The following is a 20,136-nucleotide window of genomic DNA, read 5'->3' on the forward strand; positions in this document are numbered from 1 at the left end:
ATTTGCAAAACGCGCATCTGATAAAGGAGTGGTATTCAAAATATACAAAGAATGCTGAAAACTTAATTAGAAAATAAGTAACAATTAAAAAATGGGCAAATTATGTGAACAGACACTTCATCAAAGAAGATATACAGATGGCAAATAAGCATATGAAAAGATGTTCAACATTGCATGTCATTAGCAACAATGTGATACTGCTACACACCTATTAGAATGGCTAAAATCAAAACACTGACAGCACCAAATGCTGGTGAGGATATGGTGCAACAGAAACTATCATCCATTGTTGGTAGGAGTGCTAGATGGTACAGCCACTCTGGAAGACGGTTTGGCAGTTTCTTATAAACTAAGTATAAGATCCAGCAATTGCATTCCTTGGTATTTATCCAAATGAATTGAAACCTTATATCAACAGAAAAACCTCCTCACAAATATATATAGCAGTTTTATTGATAATTGCTAAAACTTGGAAGCAACCAGGATGTCCTTCAATAGATGAATGGATAAACTGTGGTACATCTATACAATGTATACTAGTTTCCTACAGCTACTGTAACAAAGTACCACAAATTAGGTTGCTTCAACAACAGAAAAATTGTCACACAGTTCTGGAAGCTGGAAGTCTGAAATCAAGGTGTCGGCAGGATTGCTTCCTTCTGAGGGCTGTGAGGGAGAATCTGTTCCATGTCTCTTTCCTAGCTGCTGGTGTGCTGGTAATCTTTTGCCTTCTTTGGCCTGTGGTGGCATAACTCCAATCTTCACATGGCATTCTCCTTGTGCCTCTGTCTCTGTGTCCAAATTTCCCCCTTTTTAAAGAATGCAGTTATATTGGATTAGGGCCCACCCTAATAACCTCATCTTAACTTGATCACCTGCAAAGACCCTATTTCCACATAAGATCAGATTCAAGGGGGTCAGGACTTCAAGATTTTTGGGGGGAGAGGGGCATAATTCAACTGATAATGAAAATACTGTTAAAATGTTCCATTATTCCATCAATAAAAAGAAATGAGATAGCAAGCCACTAAGAGACATAGAAGAAACTTAAAATACATATTGTAAATGAAAGAAGCCAATCTGGAAAAGCTGTAGATTGCAACTATATGACATTCATGAAAAGGTGAAAATAGGGAGACAGTGAAAAGGTCAGTGGTTGCCAGGGATTTGAGGGGATAGAAGGAGGGATGAATAATGGTGCACAGGTGATTTTTAGAGCAGTGCAGCTATTCTGTATGACACTGGATACATGTCATTATACATTTGTCAAAACGCATAGAATATACACCACAAAGAGTGAACCCTGATGTAAATACTGACTTTAGTTAAAAATATTGTATCCATATTGACTCATCAACTGTAACAAATGTGCCACACAAAAACAAGACATTACTAGGGAAAACTGTGTGTTGGGGAGGGGTGGTGAGCTGTATGTGGGAACTCTCTATACTTTATGTTTGATTTTTCTGTAAACCTCAAACTTGTATAAAAAATAAAGTCTATTAATTTACTTTAAAAAAGGGGCCAGTCCCGTGGCCAAATGGTTAAGTTCATGTGCTCCCTTCAGTGGCCCGGGGTTCGCTAGTTTGGATCCTGGGTGCGGACCTATACAGGGCTCATCAAGCCAGCTGTGGTGGCATCCCACATAGAAGAACCAGAATGACTTGCAACTAGGATCTACAACTATGTACTGGGGCTTTGGGGAGAAAAAAAAAAGAGTAAGATTGGTAACAGATGTTAGCTCAGGGCCAATCTTCCTCACCAAAAGAAAAAAAGAGCATAAAATAAAAAGAACCGAAACCTCATCAAGCACCAAGAACATTTAGCTGATGCCAAATCAAATTTCAAAAAAAAAAAAAAAGTCTCCTGCAGTAGAGAGATCCCAGATAGCTCCATTAGCTCGGGTGGTTAGGAAGGGCCTCTCTGAACAGATAACATTTAAACGTGACCAAGAAGAGGTTTCTCTTGCGAAGCTCAGAGAAGAGCATTTCTAGTAGAAGGAAGAGCTGGAACAGAGACTCTCCATTGGAGAAACTGAATGTGCTTGAGGAACATGGTGAAGAGCAGAGGAGGAGGGGAGTGCAGTAGGAGAAGGTGGGCAAGGGCTTATTTTTTTTTTTTAACAGCGTATAGTTTGAGTTTTATTCAGAATGTGATATGAAATCATCAGATGGCTTAATAGAGATGTATTAAGATATGATCTATGATTTCAAAACATCATTCTGACTGTTGGATATCTAGGATAAATTGTATATGGAGGAAACATTAGAAGCAGGGAGATTAGTTAGGAGGATATTGCAATGGTCTGAGCAAGAGTTGATGATGGTTTGGACTAAGGTGGGGCAGTGGATATGGCAATAAGGGGATCGGTTTTGGGTGTGTTGATAAAGGTAATGGAAGAGAGGATTTCTCACTGTATCAGTCATCTACGGCACAGTCATAAGTCTGGAAATGCCAAATTAGTTTTAGGCTGAAATCCATGCCCTTTGCCATTCATATCCCCTTCTTTAGGATGAAAACTCATCAGCTCAGCTATTGCTTTAAATAAATGGGCCTTGTAAAACTGCACGTTTGCTTTTCATAATGTTTGTTGTAAGAGAATTTGACCTGCATCTAAGACTCATTTAATATAGGCTTATTTTAAAGTGTTTTATTTTCCTCTCACTTTCTCTGAAAATTTTTAATTACTGGGGTTGGAAAGAAAATATCTCCTTTAGTAAAGAGATGAGTTAATACAACTAAGTTTATATCTATAGGAACTCTGCAAATAAAAACACATATTTCTGTTATTTAGATTGGACAGACCACATCTAAAATATAGGCCAGCAGTGATGGGGAGCTGTTGAATATGATGATATCACACTGATAGCTATCAATCACAATCTGGCAAGGAAAAGAAGGGAGTTCTTTCTTCATTTTAAAAACTATTCTTAAGATTGGCTGAGAATAACAAATGCACCAATTTTTGCCTCAATATTTAAGATGAATGGCAAAAAATTAGAAAGCAAAGAACAACCACAATAGATTTCAAATACGGCAAATTAACAGAATTGGTCTCACTCATTTCTAAAGAAGAAAGACCTCAAAAATTAAATAGTTTTTAGAGAAATTTTTAGAAAACAACTTCTAGAGAAAATTTAGAAAAATTATTATAGTATTTGAAACATTACTTCAAAAAGGGATTACTTTTTTTTCCTGTGGGAAAACTCACATAGGGTAATAGTCAAAAGAACAAGAATGTTAGGGTAGCCAGCAAATACTCTGAATAAAAACAATAATACAATAGGATGGTATATTTGAATTGTATACTTTTTGATTAAAGTCAGTCTTTTCATTTTAGAAAAGTTTACCTGATTCTTAAAAAATAATTAAGCATTATTAGGAATTATATCTGCTTAATGAAGAAGGCGTAGTATCCTTGGAACTGTTATTCACAGCATACGACATCATTCATTTTTCTAGTTCATTCTAGGATGCTTACACTTAAGTCCTCAATGCTGTTTGCAATTTTCATTTATGAAGAGTGAAATAGTAGTTATGGACTAAGACACACTATGTCCTTTTAAAATTCCATTTTATTCAACTTTCGGCAAAGCTTTCACCTGATTTTGAAATTTCACTATTTGCAAATACATTTGTTTTCTTTGTATAAAATCTATCTAATGTCTATACGTGAGTAATATTACTCTCAGCTTCATTAAACATTTTACAGCTCTAAGTTAAATGAACACAACATTGTTAAACACGTCACGTCTCAATAGAAAGGAAAAGTGGATGTGTTCTATCTAATGTCACTACTCTATAACTTTTTATTTCAAATGTTTTTACCAAGAAGATAGTTACCAAATAATTAAGCAATTCCTACAAGATTTACATTGCACTATCTCAGTTTCAGTAATTCTCAACTCGAAGGTCGCAGGGAACTGGCATTTTCACCTTATGAACTAAGATGCTTTCTTGAATATAAACACTTTAAAAATCCTTGAAAAAGACTATCTAAAACTTTGAAAATGGGAAATACATCTTTGTGTTTCTTAATAAAATATTAAGGATATAAGCTATTGTAACAATGTAAACAAAAAGTCAAGCCTTTATTGGGTAGTTACAAAGTTATATTAATTAGAATATCTTTTTGCTTAAGACTTTTGAGTTGCCTGAATAGGAAAAATTAAATTACCTGTTTCTGTCATTTGTGGGAGATCCTCAGTGTCAGTCAGGACGTGAATGGGGCATTGTGGGACACAGAAACGCAGAACGCTGGGGAGAGGACTGGGAGCATTAGCCTTAACCTAACTATTAATTCCAGCGCTAAGGCAAAAGAGGGAAAGGAGGCGACCCTTCCTCTTCTCCGCAGCGCAGACGGGCGAGGCGAGGCGGAGGGATTGCAGAACCCCTTAGATCAGCCACGGAGCGAAGTAGAGGTCATCCTATCTCCTGACTCTAGAAGTGCTTCCTTCTCTTTTCAGAGCACATTTCTGCACGAGTCTTTTATTCTCAGTGCAGCTCACTCCCTGGTGGCTTTATTTACAGTAAATGATACAAAGTCGGTTAAAAACCGCGTCTGAGGAGTGATTTTGGGGAGTTGTGAAGACACAAACGTCCTATACAGACCAAAGATATTTGCCTAAGGATACAGAAACGCTTGAAAGTGAATTTTTAAAACTCTGGATGCGCGCACACATACACACATGCATGTTCCATTTCTATTCCTTATATAAATTTTCTATCTAAAACTTACTTCCCCCTCCATCCATTACCTACCTACCATAGCGCATCTAATCTCTGCCCTATTTGGGGCTGCACAGCTCATCCTTACAGCCGGCTGGGAAGCTACCGCTTCTGCCAACGCCGCTGAAGAAATGCAGATCGCGAAAGAACGAAGAAAACGCTATCCTCCTGCTCCTCTCCTCCACCGCGGGCCTCCCCAGTCATCCCGGGCCCCCGCCCGCAAACACGGTGCAAAGTTGGCCCAGAGACAGGGCAGAGGGACCACGGTGCTAGGGCGGCTGATGGCAGCAAGGTGCAGCGGAGCGTCCTGCAGCCGCGAGAGCCTCCCGCCGCGGCCACCACAGCTGTCGCCCCCTCGCCCGGCTGCCGGGCGCGCCCCCTTCTCCCGGGCGGCCCCGAGCCCAGGGCTCCGAGCGGCGGCGCTAACAGCTCCTGCTCACAAGTCGCCGCGTCTCCAACTCCCTGGCCTCACCCGAGCCGGGCCGTCGCCTCCTCCGCCTCCTCTCCCGCCACTGCAGCGGGGACAGGATTTGGCGCTCCGAGGGCTCCCCAGCACCCTCCCCGCACCGGCTGCTGCTGCTGAATCCCGGAGCCGCAGCCCACAGCCAGCCCTCAGACGCCCCTGCCAGACCATGGGGACGCGCGCCTGAGCATCCCGGGGCCTGCACTTCGTGCGAAGGCGGGGGGGCGGAGAAAAGGGGAGGGGAGTTCTTGATTCCCAGCGGACCCAGGAAGTTCTCCTTAAAAAAAATATATCGCCTGCCCGCGGTTGAGCAGCCACGTCGTCAGAGCAGCATGTGGACTGGCTCGCCGGGTCCCTTAAGTGCTTTGTGGCTGCCGCTGCCGCCGCGGTCAGAGCAGCCGCTGCCGGCAGCAGGAGCCCCGCGCGGGCCGAGGAGCGGGACGCGCGGCCGCAGCGTCCCCTGCTTACTGCTGGCCGCTTCTTCTCGGGAGGTGGCAGTCACTGTTGCTGCTGAGAAACCAGCCCGCATTTCCAGGGCTAGTCGCCTGGTGAGGAGTTGAGACTCTGCGCCTCCCGTCTGGACCCACATGGCTTGTTACCTGGTCATCAGTTCGAGACATCTCAGCAATGGGCACTACCGGGGCATTAAAGGAGTCTTCAGAGGGCCGCTCTGCGAGAACGGATCTCCTTCTCCGGTAACCTGCACACACACACACACACACACACTCACACACGTTCAAAATCAGCATAAACAAAAAGAGAGATTGTCCTGGTGCAGTGAGTGGGTGGTGGGTATCTACCTTACCCATAGGTATATTGGATCTGTTTATACAGTTTATTGACAGACTGTTACACAGTGAGGGGTGTGTGTTTACATGTGTATTTTCAACACAGTCATTAGCATCTACAGCGCTACGGATGCAAATGTTTACCGAATGCAGTTAACTGCAGGGCTCTGAAGGTAGTTCGTGTGTGCTATGTCAAGTTATGAATCTGCTGATTTGGGCAATGTAGGAAGTTTGAGTGCCACTTTATAACCATGCTTTGTGTAGTCATCCATCGGGATTAGCTTAATGCTGCTGTTACTTTATAAGAAAAGAAACTCTTTAAAGATTTTGCATCAGGGTCCTGGCAAAAGGAAAAGTGTTGGATGACGAAACTTGATCAAATCTAATGCTTAACTGTGTAGGTTCTTTAAGGAAAGCCAAAGAGTTCTTTGTGAAAATACCAGTTGGATGGCTTGTTGTACTATATACAAATGTATTTACATGCAATTTGAGTGATTGCTATTTAACGTAGCAAACTATTCAATTTAGTTTACTATTTGATTTATTCAAGCATTTTTTATAAAATGATTTTTTCCAGAATCTGACTTCAATATATTACTAATGCATTCTTTGGTACATACTGTATGCTAATATTTTAAGGGTTCAAGTGCATTTCGAGAAAAAAAGTCATGATATACCAAAAATAGTTTTGGGTTATTAATAAGCGACTAAGTGTTTAAACTTAAGAACAACCTTTCTAGTTTAATGTAAAAACCAAGATTTTGTCTGTATGATATAAAGAGGGCAAACTTAAGTTGCCTGATTTTTATTTATTTTTGCTACTTTCCATCATGGTTTAATGCTTCATTAGCATAAATTATTCAAAACTGAAATATATTATAAAAACCTTTGATTAAGTGCTATATGTGTTTTGCATGAGAAATCTAAAATCACAAAGTGCAAGTACCCAGCAATATCACTAGGATTACTAATTATGGCAAAGTATTGACTCACATGCTTTTATGCACTGTATAAAGTGGGTCATTGCAAACCCCCTTCCCAACTATATGCTACTGAATTAGAAGTGTTCAATGGAATGTACTGTTTATGTTGGCACTGACAATTAAATTCATTGGGTTAGTAGAATATTGGAGAGTTTTTGTTGAATAAAGTCCATGGTCAATCCTTCTGAGCAGCTGGTCTGAATCCTTCCTATTTTTAAAGATTCTCTGGATTGGAGTTTCTGCAGTCTCAGCAAACCACCTTCATGTCTAACAACTCACAGTCTCACAATCTTCCTTATTGCAAATTTAAATACTTCAGATTCTTCTTTAAGCTCATTTCATCTTGAAAAACCTAGAATGCTCTGCCTTTCTGATAGGAATTGTTTTTCAATCCTTTTATAATCTCTGTGGCTGTCTTCCAAAACCCTTTCTTTGGTTATGGAAGTCTGAATTGGATAATGTGTTCTAGTATACGTGCCTTAATAATTCACAGGATAAAGAGAGAATTACTTCATAGTTCCTACATTGTTTAGTTCTATTTAAGTTGGTTAGAATATGGTGTTAATCTTCCCAAATTTAAAGAGTTTGCAGAGGAAATATCTGTCACATGATCAAAAAGTGTCCTTCCTTCCCTGCTATGGTCAGTCATCTCTGGGGATCCCAACTGACCCCACAGAGACTGGACATACCAATGTGGATTTGAGAAGGCAGCCCATAATCCACGTGGTTCTTCTGGCTGACCAGGCACTCACTTCACAGGATACTATTCTTATTCACTACTTGGCTGGTTTTTACTAAATACTAATTCATTTACTTTTATCTAGGAACTACACTTTGACTTACTGGACTGTTCTCTCCAATATTTAATATTCGAGTGTGCTTAAATTACATTTACCTCATTTAAAAAAGATCTAAATTAGTCTGTATATGTATTTCCTAAATCTGATTTGTCTTCTTTTACATTTTACTATAGAATTTGAATGACTTTTTCAAGGTTTGAATAGTTTCTTACGTGAGCCGGGCAGTATGTGAAAAAATGATGTTCATTCATTCATTCTCTGTCACAGGCAGGTTGTTGAGATAAGTCAGAATTGCCTTCACATTACATAACACTTAGTCTTTCTCCCTAAAGTGAAATAGGTCACTACCTTCTGGATCCTAGAGCCTTGACCATTTAAGTAATAGTTTCTTGGTCTAGATGAGTTTGTTTTCCTTCTTTATTAATGAGTTGTGAAGCATGAAACTAAAAACTCTGGTTATATATCATTTCTTTTTTATTTTCAGCAATACAAACCCATAGTTCCTTTCATGTTGACATAAATTTATTGTTTTTTTTCCATCAGCATAAATATTAAACTCACAAATCCCAAAGATACAGTCATTTGTTTTTTCTTAAAACACATAGCTACTCTCTGGGCTGGCCCCGTAGTTGAGTGGTTAAGTTCGCGTGCTCCGCTGCAGGCAGCCCAGTGTTTCGTTGGTTCGAATCCTGGGCGCGGACATGGCACTGCTCATCAAACCACGCTGAGGCAGCGTCCCACGTGCCACAACTAGAAGGACCCACAACGAAGAATATACAACTATGTACCAGGGGGGTTTGGGGAGAAAAAGGAAAAAAATAAAATCTTTAAAAAAACCAAACACATAGCTACTCTGAAAATACCTCTTTTTCAAATTTAATGCCCAGAATGGTTTTAAATTGACATCAACAACTTTAATTATTTCCACTTGCTATGACTCCGTTTATCTGGGCCTGTGGATTAGGATACCATTTGTTGATTTAAGTCACTCTCACTTAGTGCTACAATACTTCAACTTTGGTTCTCACTCTTTTAATCGAAGAGTCTCTCCTTTCTATTTTAATTTATATTTTTCTGCTTTAATAGATATAGCTATTTAAAAGAGGCACATACAATTATTGAATGAGACTATTTTGTAACTTCGTTATAGAAAAGAGAAAAAGCCACAGTTCTTTTTGATGTAATAAGAGTTTCTTCTTTTGTAGTTCTGATATAAATACACTTGGATAATATGAATTTAACATTTCAATATCTTATAAATATAATTCTTCAGTTATATATTTAAAGTAGTTATATATATTTGTCATATTCAAATCATGTGTCTGTAGAATCTGAACACATGATGTTAAACTGACAGTACAAAAGGGAATGATTATATTTATATACATTTTTATTTCAAAAGATTTCATTTACAAAACATTGAGTCATTATACGGAATTCTTGTAATAAATACTTAGGGGGATACTTGAGAAATATATAAAGTATTTTACCCCAAACAATTTTTACAGATCAGTAAACTGAAAATCCTAGAGTGAAATTCAGCTCCTAGCTTCTGCCGGTGTCGCAATCCAATGTACAAATCAGGATAGATGCGGAGAGGGCTGATGGCCACTCTGAGTTTATTATACCCAGCATTTCAATATATACATAGCTTACATCTGTTAAACATACACAGTTGTTCTGGACAATGTAATTAGCGAATGCCAAGAATTCTTAGTGATTTCTCAAGGAGCCCTCCCTCGGCCTCTGTTTTGATATTATCATGTTATTGCTGTGCTCCTATATTTTATCTCGCAGCATGCAAGGCCTCCTAGGCAATGGCCCCTCTTGCTCCTGATATCGTGTCTCCATCTGTGCCCCCGGGCGACCAGTGCCTGGCTTAGGTTGCCTCCCCCTGGAGGTCTTATCCGTCATTGGCTAACTGGCCTTCTCACCTCCGGGTCACAGTTTGTTGGCAAGCCTTTTCTGGTGCTTATTAACCCTTCCTACATCAGGGGCAGCTACAGCTTCAAGGTGAAAACATGTAAATGTCTTGTCTGTTGCATCTCTTCTTTTTGGAGACCTGGTACGAAAAAATAGCATATTACTTTTCATCCTAATTAGAATGTGAATAATTGATTTGAGGTAGTCGATGTTACTTTAAATCCAGGAATAGATTAAAGAAAAGAAAATGACAGACAGTATTGTATAGTACTTGATGGTAAAAGTGTTTAATTTTAGAAAATAAATTTGCATCCTCCCACATTTTAGGATATTTAACCCCCCATCACAACTCTAAAACAGTATGACTGAATGAAGACTGAAAATCAGCATGAGATGCACACACACACACACATATAGATACACACACACAGACATAGATATAGATATAGATACACACATTGCTATCAGTGCTCAAGCATAAGAAGTTACCTATATATTACATCATAGAGTCTTTTGCCATTAAAGATGTTAACAGTAAAACTTTGTTACAATAGCTGAAGTATTCGTTAAGAAAACAGTCTATAGGTGAATTCATTTTCTCGTGAAATTCTAAGTTCTTCTATAACTATGTTTGATTTCAATAAAACTAACAATATCCTCCATGTAGTGTTGAAAACATATTTTAATAGATTCTTAGTTATTTTATGTAATGTAAAATATTGTCTCAAATTTAGATTTGAATATGGTTTGTTATAGTTTACTTAATCTGTGTGTGGTTAATAGTAAGACTATCATTCAAGATGTCTATTGATCAAATGTTAATAATAATTATAGCTGTATATTTTATCTGTGGTATATGTTCAGCTTGTTGCCACTCTTTTGAAGCTTAGATGGAATGATTCTTCTTAAGAAGTGCTTCTTCCTGAGAGCACCATAGTCAGACGTCCAGGAATATCTGTTTCTGGAAATGCCTATTGTTTCCCTGAAACATTGGATGTGAAGGAAATTCCAGGGATTTTGCTCTGAGCAACAGATCAGGGCCTTGGATTTTGTTATTTTGTTTGGTTTAATGATCTTATCCTAGGTTATATGTATGACTAAATTGCCCAACAGAATGAAGTGACATACAAATAAGCAAGCATTTTAAATGGACTAAAAAATCCTATAAATATCCCTTTTAAAAATTACAAATGCATATTTATAAATGAAAAAAGTTCTAGAAAAGGTTAATTACCTTGAGAGTACATCTATTCAGAGAACTCCTTAAATGAGTGCAGTTACCACCTTGTTCTTTTTTCTAATGCCTATAACTTCAATTGTATGTATTTTCATTATGCTTAATAAGTACATGTTAAACACATCCAAAAATGCTCTCAAACTGATGCACTTTTCATGTGCCAGATATAATTATGAAGATATGCTCTCCCATAGAGAAGTTACCTGCCTGCTCTTCTTGAATCATGAATACATAATACTACCTTTCGTAGTGAAACTTTTAGATATTTTCAGCGACGAAGACTCAGTCACTATTCTTGTAATACGTTTACTTTGTTATGTCAGATATTGTATTAAGCAACTTCATTCTTCTCATTGCCTTTTCAACCCTTTTTTCTCTCCCCCAATTAACTGGTTTCAGAAACTTGTGTTTGGCATTTATGTTTTCAAAAGTCAGTATCAAATTTCTAGAACTTAAATGTGTGTTTACCTGAATTCAGAAAGTTTCTATGATAGGAAGAATCAGATGAGTATGTGAGTGCTATAATTTCTGAGTTTTATTAGATTATATTACATTTATTTAATAATTAAAATTTGAGGGTCAAATTCCTTGATTTGTTTATTTTGGACATAGAATTTAGATAAACTATTTTAGGTTTCTGCCCCATGCTTTGGAACAAAATCAAAATAAAACGTATTGGCATCATGTGTAGGATAAATGGGGATGGTATTTACATAGAACGTAATCGTCTGTAGTTAAAAATAAAAACAGTGTTAGCTGTAACTGTGAAATCTTTGTTGTACAATGTGTATGCACTAAGATACATATTTTTCATGTGTTGAGTATTAACAGAGCTTGAAACTCAGTGGGTTTAAGGCTATATTGGGAGCAAGGAGCAAGAAGAGTAATACATATTTCAAATAACTTTCTGAAGTGCATTTCAGTGTGAATTTAGTTTGTTCAAAATACACATTGTCAGAATAATTCTTTAGTATATAAGTACATATTTTGTAGAAAATAATTTGGACAAAATTGAAATAAAAATGCTACTGCTTGAAAATGTCTTTTGGTTTTAACAAATAAGGTTTTTCAAGTAATCCTTATAAAATGACAGGTGACAGCCTTTTGTAGATAGATGTTGTAAATCAGTTTTACTTAGTGGATAAGATCTGGAGAGAGAAATTAACTATTTGATATGTTTTTATGAAAAAGTATAGTTGTAATGATGATAGGAATACTATCCCAATTGCTAAGTTCCATAGTCTCTCTTGTGTTGGAAGTACTTATTGGACTTGAAAAGAAATTCTGGAAAGATGAAGTACATCATACCTTAGTCAACATTCTCACTTGTAACTAAGACCGTTTTAGCTTATTTAAGACAAAAAATGTTTACAAATATATTATATAGTATTTAAAATGGAAAAGACTGTTTAAAATATTCACTAATGATCTTACCTTTCCTGAGATGGACCTCTGATACCATGCATGGAACTAAACTCTTCTTCCATTCAAATATGATAACCTAAAATCTAAATATACACTTCTGAAAAACTAATAGTATATTTTTTCTTCACAGATAAAGGGAGCCATATAGTTAATTATTTTTCTTTACTTTCTTGGGTAAGAAACCCAGAGACAAATCTGTGGGTCAACAAAACAATGGGGATTAATGTTGGCTTTCAGAGCAACATGTTTCTCCACCCTGCTCATCTCCTCTAAGAGTCTGGCTCTTATTTTAATTTTATTTTCCATGGTTCTCATTCTTTTAAACTTGTATTTTATTGTTTTAATGTATAAAGTTTCATATGACTTAGGTCTGTTGTGAAAGCAAGTCAAGCTATAAATAAATAGTAAAATATAGAATATCCAAATATAGGGATGCCACTCAGGATGTGGTCCTGGACGGCTTTGAGAACGATTCATAGAGAGTATTCATTTTGTTCACTTGTAGCAAGTGTAATTAGGGCTGCCAAGTTTTGCTTTGACAATTGGCAAATTCCTTTTGGCAAATTTTACCTCACTTTTGTGTGGGTGTAAGAGGCAGGATATAGCTTATTTTGAAATGGATACTGCCAGCTTGTTTTTTTCTAAACAATCTTTTCCCTCTCTGGCATTCTTCTTGCCATTGATCCCTATTCCTTTCACTAACATGATTATCAATTTTTTCAATATCTTTTTTGGTTTGTGCATAAGTGTTGGCAAATACTTCTAACTCTAGAGGCACAAATCTCTGCAAATGGTGAGAACCACCCCTTTCTGTTTCCTCCCCCACCAAAGCATGCAAGTTGCTTCTCTGTTCACCAATCACACATAGCTTTCCTCTCTAGCTCAGGATTTAGAGCTTCCCCCCATATCTCCATTCAAAACCCACCTACCAGTATTCTTCCCCTGCTCTCCTTCCCACAGCTATTACTCAGCACTTCACTTGTCCCATGTACCTCCCCAGCAATAGACAAATACAGTCGGTAACCCCCCCACACACATATGTCCTTTCCAGATCTCCATTTTGCTAAGAATAATTATATTCCCTAACATCTTTCTTGGCAAGCAAAGGCTATATATATGCATTTCCTCTTTGTGAATGAAACAAATACCATATTCTAAACAAAAAATAACCATTGGATCCCTTTTATGAATGATGGAGGTGATGGATGCTCCACTTAAGTCTGACCCTTCCTGTTGATTTGCTTCATCTGAATGTGAAGTCATGAGACGTAGAAGTGGCCATATTAATTACATTAACATTATCTGAAAATAGTCAAAGTCCTTGGGTGATATCTAAGAGTCATCATGATCCAGCTGCTAACTACATCTTCAGCTTTAACTCTATTCTTCCACCTGAACCTATGCTCCTGCCATACTGAACTACTCAGAATTCTTGACTATGACGAGTGTTTATAGACCTTTATGACATTGTACATTCTGTTCCCTCTGCTGCATGTTTTGGGCCATGTCTTACATAATCTTTCAGACTTAATTAAAGAATTGGGTCCTCATGTGAGTCTACACTGAGTTCCCTATCATGGGTCAAATGTTTCTTTTGCAGGCTGCCATCACATCCATTGTTTGCCTTGATTATCATTGAACTGTATTTGCTTATTGATCTCCAGTTCAGCAGGAGATGTGAGATCCTTGGGGTCATGTCTGCCTTGTTATCCTTACATCCCCAAAGCTGAGCAGAACTTCTGGTTTATTATGGATTTGAATAGAAAACAAAAGGATTTCAATAGAAATTTAATTGGTATAAATATGTTTCCTTTGGTCTTGCTGGTAGCTCCCTGAGGAAAACTTTTCCTTAGAGAATTTTTTTCCCATGTTAATCAGAATCTTTTAGAATGCAAATTGTTCTACTGATGGATTAAGTGGTCACTGTTTTCATGGTAATACTTCTCACTTTAATATCTACCAAGATCATTTGGCCGATTGCTTCAAGTATAATTTAATACTTCCTATTAATCGAAATTACAGAGTGCTTTATTCCATGTAAGCATTTTAGAACATCTTTTGTTAAAGTTCACAAGAGACTGAAGATTGGCTATATATAAATGGATGAAATTCGTCCTTGAGTTAGTTCGGCCATATTTTTCATTGGCACATATTTAATAGCTTCTGAGAAATGAATTATAAGTTAGGAACTTGATCATTCCCTTCTTGTTTAGGAATGTGTAGTAAGGAAGAAAACAGTGGTGCTTACACTTTTCCTTTCTTTCTTTTTCTTTCTCTTTCTTCCTTCTTTCTCTCTCTCACTTTTGTTTTTTTTTCTTTCTTTTGAAAGAGAGACAATCATTCTCTGATCAGTGGTCACTATAGTCCTTGAGAAAGCATCATCCTGGAGTAGCCACAGGGTGGTTGTTGCATAAATGCCACCACTCTCCAATTGCCTGAACTTATCAGTCACACACTTTCCAACAAGGCGTTTTTAGCACATGCCTTTCTTGAATCAATCAGGGTGTGGTCGCTGTCCACAAAAGAAGCTTGGACTTCTTCTAAACAATGAATTTTAGCTAAAATATCTAGCCGTCTAGGGTGGACATGCAGGGAGATAGTAGTACTCTCTGGAGTGGAGAGAATCAGGTTTATTTTATGGTCAATTTCTTAATACGAATAAACTTTTGTTACAGTTGTTAACAGGTATTTGGGTTTTTTGCCTTATTTATAAAATATAAATTTTGGAAAGGCCCTTAGCAATCTAGTTTAGCCTCCTGCTATATAGTTTTGAATATATCACTGTGATAGGCAGAATAATGACTCTCCAAAGATGTCCACATTATAATCTTCAAAACCTTTTAATCTGTTATTTTACATGGCAAAAGGACTTTGTAGATGTGACTAAATTAAGGATGTTGAGGAGATTATGCATGTGGGCTCGGTGTAATCACAAGGGTCCTTATAAAAGCAAGGCAGAAGTGTCAGAGTCAGAGAGAGAGCTTTGAAGATGCTATGCTGCTGGCTTTGAATATAGAGGAAGTGGCCACAAGCCAAGGAGTGCCCGTGACCTCTTGAATCTGGACAAGGAAAGTAAATGGATTCTCCTACAGAGCCTCCAGAAAAATCATAGCTGTGCTAACACCTCGATTTTAGCCCATAAGACTTCTGACTTTATGGACTCTAAGACAATAAATTTGTGTTCCTTTAAGCTGTGGTAATTGGTTAGAGCAGCCATAGGAAACTAATTTAACCACTCTTAACACGGTGAACATTTCCAATGGTGAGGGGCCTCTCTGCCCACCAAAGCGACTGACCCTCTTTTGAGACGAATGTAATTAATGCTGAATCTCCTTCTGCTTTTACCCAAATGTCACTGCCTCCTTCTTCCTTTACTCACTGGGCCTCAGTTCGCCCTTTAGAAGCAAGAGGGTAGATCTGCCCCCTCTTCAACATGACATCCTTTCAACTATTCATAGACAGCTAATGATTTTTGTTGTTAAATCATGTAGAGGACTGAAAAATTTGTTGAGAACTCACTAATTTTCTTCCACGTATGTCACTTGCATTATTTTCTTATATATTAATTGAACTTTCTGCAACTCAAAATGCTTTATTATACTTTTAATGTGATATAAGTTTTGAAACATACTGGTGGTTTTTGTATGCTTGAAAGTTGGTAAATTTAGTAAAACATTATCATATATTTAGAAAAATACCATCCACACTTTCAAATGTGCCTACTTTTTCCAGATATTTCCCTTTTACATTGTATACATCATCTATACAGAAGATAAACTTAAGACCACAAAGACCAGATCATTTGAAAGGCACATCTTAAGGCTATCTTTCTTAATTTGTTTAGACATTTGCAGATGCCTAAATGGAAAAAAGCATTAGTTTTAAATAAAAAGTGATGGGATCAATGGAAGTAATAATTATACTTTCATGAAATTCTCTAAGTTTTCTATGCTAGACATAGTGGTATTTAAACGGAATGTTATTTCTTAACTTTTGTATTGAAGAATAATGTAATATATAAATTTTCAAAAATCATAAGTGTACAGCTTTTTAATGCCCCACATGTAGATCTAGAACACTACAACTCCCCGGAAGCCCCAGGTGTGCCCCTTACCAAGCACCACCCACCCCAAAGGCAACCAATTGTCTGAACGGCAGATTATAAACTACCTTTTTAAAAAAATGTTGTTAAAATGAGTTTTACTAAAAAATACATACACTTGCAGCTCAATTGACAGCAAAGGCCCTCCTTTTTGGGGGGGATAGGTAACTAGGTAGTGTTTCAGCTACTTCCCTTTTCTACTTCACTTTGACCGCAGCTAGCTTGCTAACTGTTTGAAACAAATGAACAAAAGAATACTGATTAGGTAAGAATGAATGGATTTGTGCTAATAAAACACATGGATTGTATCCAAGTGACATCTCCGAAGTATTTCATTATCTTTTCCTTAATATTACAGGTTGAAATTCGAAGATTTGACCATAATGTAGATTTAGAAATCTTGCAAGTGGTTAGGAATGCCTGTTGAGTTTTCATTATTTGAGAGGAAATGTGAATTATGGATTTAGTGGCAAGATAAAAATAAATTATTAAAGGAAAGAAACCCCTAGCTTGGACTTCTCATAAGAAGTGAAATTTATGTGCAAATGATATGTAAACTTTATTACAAAAGTTGTTATAATTTCACATGCATGCAAAGGGATAAAATATGTTTCTGTTACTATGGAAACAGGATTATCACCAAGATTATAGATAAAACCCAAACACCGCTTATATTAATCAATCCTAATTTAAATGAATTTAAATGTATTTAAAGAACTAATAATGTATTTTCAATCAAATTTAATGCTCATCTTCCAATATTCATATGCCACGTAGTATGAGCTGAAGAGTTCTATATGATGTTGCTGGAAGAATCTTTGGTGACAATCACTGAGGAGTTGCTTTCTTACTATTATAGAAGAAAGATTTGTGAGACTGCATTATAAAGGAAGAGTAGTGAAGAATAATAAGTCTTTCTATGTACTCCTTCCAGTAGTAGGTAACTTTACTGTGAATTTTTTTTTAAATCACAGGGAATAGAACAGGTGAGAAATTATAATTGGCATAGACATATTCATAGGGAGTGGTCTTGGGTGGATTTACGTAGTATATAAACATTACTGAATCTGAAGATATTAAAATTAGACCCAATAGACAGTAACTAGAACACAATATATGATCTGCTTGAGTGACAAAAATTCAGGTACAAAAAGATTTTAGATTCTTCCTTGTCATGAGTATAAAGCTAGCCCTAAGATTCAATTTCTGATCTTGGTGAGTGCTGTGTTTGGTGAAGTGTGGAAAGAGTCTGCAACCTCAAATTTTTTACCACCCTGTTTGACCAGTGGTTTTCAGCTTGTCGTTGTTTTAGTTTTTAAGCTATGATATATATGCTTTGTTCAAAGGAAATCCTAGGAGCCAAGCAAAATAGAAGCAGCAGAACTGCTTTGGCTAAAGGTGCGAGGAAGTTCTTGGGTGGTGAAAGGCCCCTCCTTGTATCTGGGCAGGGAGGATGAGCAGGGAAGCTACATCTGGGCATAAGCCCTGGAGCTTTATGGTTTGAATACCTTTTAGATGGACCATGAAACGTAAGTACCTGCTCTTTCCAAAACATAGTTAAACTGCTTCTATTTTACCGGAGTAACTCAATTAGCCATTTGACACATTGCCAATTAATTCCATCACTAGACATTGATTATATATTTCACTCTTTGTTTTCAAGTTTTATAAAAAACATTAAAGTGACTTTGGGAGTTCAAGAACACCTTAATGGATAAGCTCAAGGAGGCTCAAGAAGTTTTCCCCTGAGCTGAGTGCCCAAGGAGGTGGGGAGGCTGACTTTAAATAGGGTCCATGGGCATTAGTCAGTGTAGGGCAGAGACCGGGATAGGGAAGGCTGGTTTTGGAGAAACCCAAGATTTCTAGAATTGAAAACAGGAAAACATTTCGGTTGGGGAGTCAAAGTCATTCATTCAGTCATGTATTTAAGTATTGCTAAGGGTCTACTATGTGCCAGGCACTTGCTATAGCAAAACTGAAAGGTAAATCACACTGTGGGAAGAGAAGACATACTTCTCATGAACTAAGCTTTGCTAAGTGACAAAACTCCTTTGTGTAACACAAGAAAAAAAAACAGTGAGGAAAGCATCTGAAATGGATGAACTGAGATAACTATCCATGTTAATGTGGTTCAATTGGCCCATGGCACTGAGCACTTAGGTCAGAGTTTAAAATTAACTTAGACCTAGACAATTCTAAACTTTTGTAGGCTTTTCATTTTGTCCTTTTGATTTTGTTTTCTTTTGGATTTCTTAGAAAATTTTTTAAAAACTGTAGCCACCTGCGTGAGACCAAGGGAATGACAGCAGTTGAAGGTAGGGTTCCTGTAATCCTGCTGGTCTGGTGTGGGATGCAGCCTAAGGGGCCAGCACCAAAAACAGGATCAGCTGAGGACTGAAGGGATATAGTAGGTGTGGCGCCTAGGAGAGAGAATATTAGAGCACTAGACTGGGCTTCTTGTGGCATGAGGGCCTGAGTGCCCCCTTTTCCTTGGAGATCTGTATGTGGGGGAGGCATGGTTGGCTACTACACATAGAGAAGGTTCTGTTTCTATTCCTCAGGGAATCCTCCATTCCTAGTGGCCCATGCCAGACATTTCAATTTAGATGCTGCTAAATGCATATATACATAGAAATATCTCTTCATCCTGTTAGTTATTTATTCTTCAATGTGAATAAAAGATCTGGAAGACATTCTTCTTTTAACCTAATACCTCGGGTGTTAGGTCCCTAAAAGAAAAGGAAGGAAACCTTTGAAGAAGATAAGGAAAGCATAGTATGGGAGCATGAAAGTGAGTTTTAATTTAAGGGTCTGCTTTGGAAGGACTTTAGGGCTCCCTAGAGAGTAGAGACCACAAAGAGGAAGCTCCTAAGTGAAAGATGAGGATTTTTTTTTTTTTTTTTGAGGAAGATTAGCCCTGAGCTAACTGCTGCCAATCCTCCTCTTTTCACTGAGGAAGACTGACCCTGAGCTAACATCCATGCCCATCTTCCTCCACTTTATATGTGGGACGCCTACCACAGCATGGTGTGCCAAACGATGCCATGTCTGCACTGGGGATCTGAACCGGTGAACCCCAGGCTGCCAAGAAGCGGAATGTGTGAACTTAACTGCTGCGCCACCGGGCCGGCCCAGAAAGATGAGGATTTAAAGGACCTTGGCTGGAAGAGCTCTGTGTTACTCTGCTTGGAAGATACACACACCTATTACTCCAGGTTCTTGGTGGAAAATTCTCAGGGAAACTATGGCTCTGCCTCAAAGCTGGTGAAGTTCAGATCCTAAGTTTTCACAAACCATTTTGGGGTCCTTACTACATCCTGGGCACTGTACCAAGAGCTGATGAAACTGAGTTAAATACATTGACATGGTATCTGTCCCAGTGGACTACAGACAGGGATTGAAGATAGGTGATAGACAGTTTTTTTTAAATTTGATAATATCCTATTTATAAATGTACAAATTCTTGTGAAGAAAAAAGTAACCGATGTTAAAAAGAGATATAATAGGGTTAATCTAATTATTCCTAGAAATGGGGAAGACTTCCCAGAGTAAAGGATGGCTAATTTGAGACAAGAGGAATGAGCAGGAGTTATCCTGGCACGGAGCCCTAAGGCAGGACCCAAGGAAAGACTCCCAGGCCTGGGATGTGGGTGTGGGCTGAGGAGATGAGGGGATGTAAGATGAGGC

At 37.9% G+C, this 20,136-nt stretch overlaps 1 protein-coding gene across 1 annotated transcript in view; it reads left to right on the plus strand.

The window, feature by feature from the left end:
- Window positions 1-434: 434 nt before the first annotated feature.
- The window catches only part of ZNF804B (zinc finger protein 804B), a 480,736-nt gene continuing 461,034 nt past the window's right edge, over window positions 435-20,136 (plus strand). Inside the window, exon 1 of the mRNA XM_070617422.1 lies at window positions 435-5,886. Within this exon, the coding sequence (XP_070473523.1) occupies window positions 5,779-5,886 (108 nt within the window). The 5' untranslated portion in view covers window positions 435-5,778. The remainder of the gene's footprint in view (window positions 5,887-20,136) is intronic.

This window comes from Equus przewalskii, chromosome 4, assembly GCF_037783145.1.
Source record: "Equus przewalskii isolate Varuska chromosome 4, EquPr2, whole genome shotgun sequence".
Lineage (NCBI taxonomy): Eukaryota > Metazoa > Chordata > Mammalia > Perissodactyla > Equidae > Equus > Equus przewalskii.